At 34.2% G+C, this 8,342-nt stretch overlaps 1 protein-coding gene across 1 annotated transcript; it reads left to right on the top strand.

The window, feature by feature from the left end:
- The first annotated feature begins 298 nt into the window (after positions 1-298).
- Positions 299-2,206, top strand: LOC135082983 (uncharacterized). Its single transcript, XM_063977745.1, has 2 exons — positions 299-482; positions 2,043-2,206. The coding sequence occupies exons 1-2, from the start codon at positions 299-301 to the stop codon at positions 2,204-2,206; spliced, it is 348 nt and encodes a 115-aa protein (XP_063833815.1).
- Positions 2,207-8,342: the final 6,136 nt, after the last annotated feature.

Here is an 8,342-nt window from a genome sequence, read left to right as displayed (position 1 = left end):
TTTTCTACAATCAGATCACATTTTCCGTCTCTCCCGTAGAGTCCAACCCTGGTCCAGAGCTACGAAATGGCAACTCTAATTTCCTTTTTAAAATGGTCATTTTTCTTGTTGTAATTTGTTCTTGATATAAAAAGCACAATCTATTTTTACATTTCGTTAATTTGAATAGCTTGGCCTTAAGACAATAAATAATTTGATTAATTTCAGGACCAATTTTTAGAAGTACAATTAATTAATTATATGGACTAGTTTTAGTTATCTTTGAAGCCAGAAAAGTTACAATAATAACCAAAACACAATGTCTCGCAAGTTAGATATTGGTAAAAGTGAATATTTACTTTTCAATACTGTTGATGAAGAAACTAAGAAATTCTTCAGACCTTTGAATTTTCTGCAGTCTGTTTTCCTCTTTACAAAGTACACCATTCGCGATAACTTTATAACTCACAAAAGCTTATCATCTTTAATAATATGCATTACAAGTATGCTCGTGTTTGTTGTTTTATTATTCAATCGCTTAGAAATAAACGAACATGGAATAGTCGCATCATTGGCAAATATAATCAAAATGTTTGACTTGTTTTTCTACAGTATTGGGGTTACAATAAACCTATACGTATGTATCGCTAATAGAGATGACAATATTAACCTTGTCTTGAAATTTAGAGACATGTATAAGTATAAAATGTTGGTGGAAAGCAACATTGTCATCAAGTGCAGTTGGGCCTACGTCATCGTCTGTATTTCCATCTACTTGACCAATGCTTTTGCGTACCTATATCTCTTCGGAGGACAGATACCAATGATTATATTTATGTTGAGTTTAATTACATTTGATAACAATGTCATTTATACTACCCAAATCATCGTGGCTTTAAGAATTGCATGGAAACAGTGGCTGAGTGACGTGAAACACTTTAGGGCTAATACGACATCGTTAAATTACCAAGAAAAATGTTACCATTGGAATAATAAACTGGCACTTTACGCTCATGTCTTAGAGGCTTATAATATTTCAAAAAAAGTGTTTCAGTTGATGGTAAAAATTGATAAAATTTAATAATATTGAAATATCTGTAAAATTACCGAACCATGTAATTTATTTTATTTGAATTTTAGGTTTTATATCACTGCGTTGGAACCTTTATGAGCGGTATTTATTACAATCAAGCCCTTATCTCCATTATGAAACGAACTGTCGTGAGCCCCGTAAGTATTTTTTGTGTATATCTAGATCAAAATTATTTATTTACTTACTATATTTTGACGTTCATAAGGGCCACTTGTGGTCTAAATTGAATAAATATTTTTAACCTGATATGCTACGGTTCTTCTTGTTTAAAAGTTTAGCATTTAGAAAGTATACGTAGTCTATTTTGCGATTTTTTTTTCCAAATAATGACGTTTTACATTATCTTTTTTATTCCCCCAGGAATTAGTTATATTCAGTTCCTTATCTACCATTGTATGGATAATGAAGAATTTTATAATGGACACAATATTGTGCATTCAGTTACAAAGACTTTATGATGTTCTGAACGAAGTGATGGTCAATAGTTTGATGCAGGTGGCACGCAAGCAGTGTTCAGGTGAGACAATATACGGACAATAGCACATTAAGCTAAAAGAAATAAAGCTTCAACCACACCAACGCGTGCAGATTGCCATCGCCGGCGCGATCAAAGGCCAATGACAGGTCGCGCGACTCATGACAGTCCGCGCTACCTGTCATTTTTCTATGATCGCGCGGCGATGGCGACCTGCATGCGTTGGTGTGGTTGAAGCATAAGGCAGAAATTACGAACATCAGACCTCCCCAATCTTGGCCATTTGTTTCTGGTAAATTAGAGAGTCATGTTCCTGATATGGAGATGTAATGACCAGCTGATCATGATGACTATAACACACTGCAGCACACAAAATCCTTGAGTCACAATGACAATCAATCAAGCCTTGGGGGAGGCCTTTGTCCAGCAGTAGAGGTAATTTGGCTGAAACGAACGAACATAATGTCAATAATATAAATTCTTCTTTATTTTCAGTACAAGAAAAGCGAATGCACAAAAATATCATCCGTTTATCCAAAATTACTTTGAAGATGGCGCCTTGTAACTTGTTCACTTTTGATGCTACTACCCCTCGGAAACTTTTGTCACTAATCGCTACGTATACCATAGTATTGTTGCAGTTTGCTTTAGTTAAATAATAAATTATATTTATCTTTACGTTATGTCCTTTTATTTTTAGCCGTTAGTTGAACTTTGTTATAGGTTATGTTCGATACAAATTCTTGGGTATCCTTCTTTTTCTTCAAAAGAAGGATACCCACTCTCAACCTCTTTAATGTGCTTGCGTGGCGGAATCTGAATCACCCCATAATTGGTGTAAGGCCAGTTCCATGCAGAAAGACTTATTTGCTTTTGCGACTATGAAATGGGACAGATTGTAGTTGTTGAAGGTAGTGCTTAGATAATATTTAAATATAAATAGGTACCAACTCGAAAGTTCCATTTAAAGCTTCAGATGTGGCATATTGGATAATCTATTCTATACTTATAATAAATCTGTAGAGAGGTCAATTCTGTACATGAAATATATTTTCAAAATAACTATCAGGGGGTGATTAGTGATCGATACTGATGCCAAAAATGCAATCAGTAAAATTTTTGTCTGTCTGTCTGTCTGTCTGTCCGTCTGTATGTTCCTTATAGAAACAAAAACTACTCGACAGATTTTAACGAAACTTGGTACAATTATTCTTCATACTTTTAGGCAGGTTATAGGATACTTAGGAATTCCCACGGGAACGGGAATTAGCGGGAAAATCCCTTTGTATGAAACATCTAAACCGCTTAAGTTAGACGCTTGAAATTTGGCATGCAGGTACCTTAGTAAACTTAAAGCATAGTTACAACAGGATATTGCAAAATTCCCACGGGAACGGGAGTTAGCGGGAAAAAACATTTGTATGAAAAAATCTAAACCGCGTAAGATAGATGAAGGGGGTAAAACGGGATCCACGCGTACGAAGTCGCGGGCGGTCGCTAGTATTTAAATACATGTAAGTGGGTACCAACTCGAAAGTTCCATTAAAAGCTTCAGATGTGGCATATTGGATAATTTACTAATATTATTTATGGTTAAACAAACTTACCTTAAGTGAAGTTTGACCGTAATTATACGAGTCGCTGCATCCGAAGAGATTTTCATATTTACCAGGTAGTCCACTTCTCATTGTACTAGGCATCGAACATTTTAGAGCATACAATACAAAAAAGTACTTGTTATGACTCGATATCCGGCGGTAGTGGGGCACGCTTACGTCACACCCCTCCAACCGTCGAGTCGTCATTCATTTCAGAGTATGATTTCGCTAAAGTTAAGTAAGGGTGAGTTAAGTGTAAACTTAGGGGTAGGGCGGGAATGAAAATCTCTTCGGATGCAGCGACTCGTATAATTACGGTCAAACTTCACTTAAGGTAAGTTTGTTTAACCATAAATTATACTTCGTCGCTGCATCCTCGAGATTTTCATATTTACCAGGTAGATGTTTAGAGAGCTTTAGTGAAATCAAAACTATGATAAATACGTTATTTAAATAAATTAGACCTTTATAAAGAATATTTATACATAATAGGTATTATCGTTAAGTAAAGTATTATCAAAATGCGAAGCAGAAGGTCTTGCTTCAAAATTTAAGAATATAATTCAAGGTAATTTTCTAGATTAGCCTGCTGCTTTTCTTTTAATCGATTCTATGATAACTTTTCAACGATTAGTTGTTGCATGACGGACACTTTATGCGGAATATAATTTTAGGTATATATCAATATAACTCTCACGTAATGAAAAAATATTCAAATATGTTTAATCTATCCTAGAGGTTCTTGCATTGTGGTAAAATTTCTTCGTAGTTTGAGATTAGTTTTTTAGTATTAGTAAGGGTACGAATATAACTTGTTATTTCTGTAAACTTGTAAGAAATAATTGTATTTGCTGGAATAATAACTCTGATATTGAAAACAATACTTTAAAGTGCAACTGAGATCGCCCGGGTGCTAAAGTATTAGTAAAATCACCGGTAAATATAATAGGCCAGGTGTCCCATTCTTCTGCGAATTAATATTTTTACTACTTCTTTTTTATGTAATAAATACTTAATAGTATTCTGATGGTAATTTTCTGCTTCAAATAAAATGTAGCTGTTGTTTGAAATTTTGCCTTCGCTTTTAAGTTTACACAATAACTGTTTTCTGGGGTCAGATTTTGTATATTGAGCTATGATAATTGAATTTATATCTAGTTTAAGATTTTTATTTCCCCAAGAATTAAAACAATTCACTAACGTGAGAGAAGCATAATTTTTAGTAACACTAGCTTTGGATTGGAAACATAATAACCAAACTGAGAACGATAACTTTATATGAACAGAATATAAAATTAAAGATTAACTAAATAAGTGGGTACTTCGCAAAAATTTGCGCGCAATCCGTGAGTATCGCCAGTCAGCGTGCTCAGTCCGACAGAACGTCGGCACACAAAAGAGGTGGCTTATTCTAACTACGTTCAGGTAATGAAACGTTTTATTAAACGTTTTTGCAGATAAGTGTGTGTGTATATAAGATAGGATAACATTTATTTATTTATATTTTTGCACATAAAACTGTACAGTGGCGGACTTAATGCCAAGTGGCATTCTCTGCCAGTCAACCACAGGTCTAGTAGAGAGACTAAGGCGGTGCAATAAACATGAAAAATAAAATATATAGACTTTGATATATTACCACTTTTCCTTTGTATATTTACTGAGTTTATCTGTCAGTAGCACAAATTGAATTATTTATTTACTTTTAAACGCGGTCTTAATAAAAAAATAGTTAAAATAAGCAATATTAATACATCATGTCAAGACCGATTTCATGTATCGTATATAAGTATACGCTTAGAGCAGAGAGCGTTATCTAAAATTGTACTTTGATGTCATTTTTCTGAAATTAACACTTCATTGCATGCAGAGTTTACCTCTAATTGACTGTGTACGTTATAGATGTTATACTTAGTGTTTTAATAGAGCTTATGCTCTTACTTACTTACACTTACACAAGAACGTATGTTCTTGGTAAACCAATAGAATAAATAAATTAATTTATTTATTACCTTACTTTTACTAAGTAAGTAAATAGTACTTCAAAAAATAATATATTTCCTTGTTTTGTCTTATTGTTTGTCAAACCAATTGTGTTGTGTGAGACCCACCAAAAAATAACACTCAAATCTTTTATTTCAGTAAGCTTGAAGATGTTACAAAGGTAACCTTACGGTAGCAGAAATATTCATACATCGCACAGCTGTCTGTAGCCGATTAACTGTTTTTATTGCTTATCATTTTTTGCGATAGAAAGAAACCACAACCGAGAGCCGACACACCAAGTCACGAGATAATGTACTAACGTGAAGTTGGGGCCATTTCCCACACTACATATTTAGGAATAAATATTCGATTCGTCATTCCTATAGAATGATAGTTTATTAGGTATTGTTAACGTTTGGATTCGTTGTTATGTCGATAATATTTATGGCAATTTACCAGTTTTTTGTTAACTTTGCTAAAAGTAAAAAGATGATGATGATAGGTATATTAAGTAATGGGTATCTTAAGTAGGTATCTTGCTTGTGGGATAAGACTCTTTACATAAAGTCATTAATTTAGGCGACTGAACTAAATTCTTTACTCGAGTAAAAGATATGAACGTAAATGGTTTACGATTATCGTAGAATTACTCTTCTCAGTTAAACTGGATTTGATATACAAATCAAATATTTATGTATAATATGTATAACTATGTATTGAAAAAACATTGCAGTTCTTAGGTAGACCAAAGTGAAAATGTTTATAAGTTGTTGGCATAAGCTTCTGTTTTGTAACTATGGAATGAAGCTGGTATACTGGTTTAAATTAAACCTTATCACGAGACCAGAATAAAGCGTAGAAAGCGGAAATAATTCGCTATTGTTTGTTTTGGACGAAATTGCTGTAGCAATCGCTGGTCGTCGCTGCTGTTCATAAGGATGACCGAAACTGAAACTGCTGATGTGTTTTGGCACTCAAAACCTAAAGGTAGGATTACTGCTATTAAATATCTGATATATAATCTTAATAATTTTGGTGTTTATCATGCCACCGTTCAATAAAGCTGCTGCTCAAAAAATTGCGATAGTTGCACTACTACTGTAGGGTGTTGGTGATGTTTGCGCACGCGCACACACATACAGTAACCGAATGGTGTTGAGGAAAAGAAATGCGTGAACCGGTTACCCCACACAGAGGCAAATATTCGAAAATAATAATTGAACATTTAAATAACGTCTTCTTGATTTAGATTAAAGTCCTTATTCCTATTGTAATTTTAATTTAATTTATGGACTTGTATAAAAGTTTTAAATAAATACATTTTATCATTTTGTGTATTTTTCTTTTTTATTACTATTTCTGCGCTTCCTCGAGCAGTTACCTTGAGGGATAAGCCCCCCGTTTTGATTTATTTGCGTAAGAGACACGTGACAACATGTGCAAGTATTTTTAGTCAACTTCTGGATTGACTCGTCCCTCAGTCAATTAGCCAAGATTCGCCCAAGCGTTCAGAATATTATCTCATCTCCAAATTGGAGTGCGTACACCTCAGTTTTACTTTTTAGGCTGACCTAAGCCTTCCAAAATATTATTGGCTAACGGGATAACTTTTCCGTGTCTGAAGTTAAAACTATTTACCTATGTAACCTCTATATCCGGTTTTGCTGGTTTAACAGACTGATATTTCCTCCTGTGTTGAATCATCCGATTCTTTTGATATTTCGAATCACTACTCTAGGTAATAGTTATAACTATCACTATTACCTCGATGCGATTGAGGTCATATATGACCTCAATCGCATCGAGGTTCTTCATAACGATTATGGTATTTCGGTAGTAATCGCATTACTACTCAAGGAAATACATAATATACACCACTACATTTTTATCACCGGAAAAAAAAAATCTGGGTAATGAGTTATTGATACTGATCCTATTTATGCAAAAAAAAAAGTTAAATAAAGCTACTCAAAATTTCATCCCAAAATTGGTAATATTTGGACACACGCGTCGCTAGCACTATTTACGCTCAACGCAATGCCGCCCGTTACTATGGAGAGAGATGCGACGTTGCCGGCGGGTAGATCCGCCGATTTTATTCCGCGGGATTTATTTTACGTTTTTTGAAAAACTTAACAGGGATGCGTGCAAACTAGCTTAAACTGAAAGGTTAAGCAATAAGCTTTTTAGATCAGTGTGAGGCCCTTAGATTCAATCGTGATTTTAGAAGTAACAAGCGTCCAAATATTTTTTCACAAAATGGTAATGACGTTTTCCTAATGGTAATGATTTTATTAAAATGGTAATGATCTTATGTTAATGGTGATGACGAAATATATTTTATAGTAATACATTAAATTAAAATTACTCAAAAACTAAAATTTAAATATAATTGTTTAGCTAAACACCAATTTTATCTATGTTATTTTCCTAGCTAAGCACGTACCTATTAAAGAATGGGTTGGAAATAAAAATAAATGTATTCAATATTTTAATGAATTTATTGAATTTGGAACAATACGGACATTAGTTAAATTTTTTTTACGTTCCTAATATTATTCAGAATCAGAAAAAATATATATTTACACCAATGAGGATTTTGATTGAAAAATATGCCTAGGTACTCTTACTTAGACTTACACAATAGTCAACATACAAGAAATGAATAAAAAAAACGTCTTTTCGTAAACTAATAAAAAACCTTCTCATTTAAAAACAAAGCTTAAAGAACAATGGGACAAAACGTCCCCAGAACTGTAGCACTTTAATACCTAATTACCTACCTTGTATGATAGACCATGCTAATACCCGACCGATCTCTCTAGCTACAATCACGGCAAAGGTCCTTGACAGTGTGCTTGACTCTCTACTAGATAAATATTTAAAATCACATAATGCTCAATTCGGGTTTAAGCCTGGACTGTCGACCGAGAGCGCCATCCTTAGTCTTAAGCACACTGTCAGGTACTACACGGATCAGGGGACTTCCATTTACGCATGCTTCCTCGACCTCTCCAAGGCGTTCGATCTTGTGTCTTATGACATCCTTTGGGATAAGATGAGGAGGCAGGGCGTCCCGTCAGAAGTATCACAAATATTCCATTATTAGTATGCTAACCAGATTAACAGCGTAAGATGGGCTAACGTTTTTTCTGAGGAGTATGGGTTGCAGTGCGGGGTGAGACAGGGTGGGCTGACGTCTCCCAGGCTT

Source organism: Ostrinia nubilalis, chromosome 22, assembly GCF_963855985.1.
Source record: "Ostrinia nubilalis chromosome 22, ilOstNubi1.1, whole genome shotgun sequence".
Classification (NCBI taxonomy): domain Eukaryota; kingdom Metazoa; phylum Arthropoda; class Insecta; order Lepidoptera; family Crambidae; genus Ostrinia; species Ostrinia nubilalis.
The sequence above is the reverse complement of the archived record's forward strand: the minus strand, read 5'-3'. Positions and strand labels throughout refer to the sequence as shown.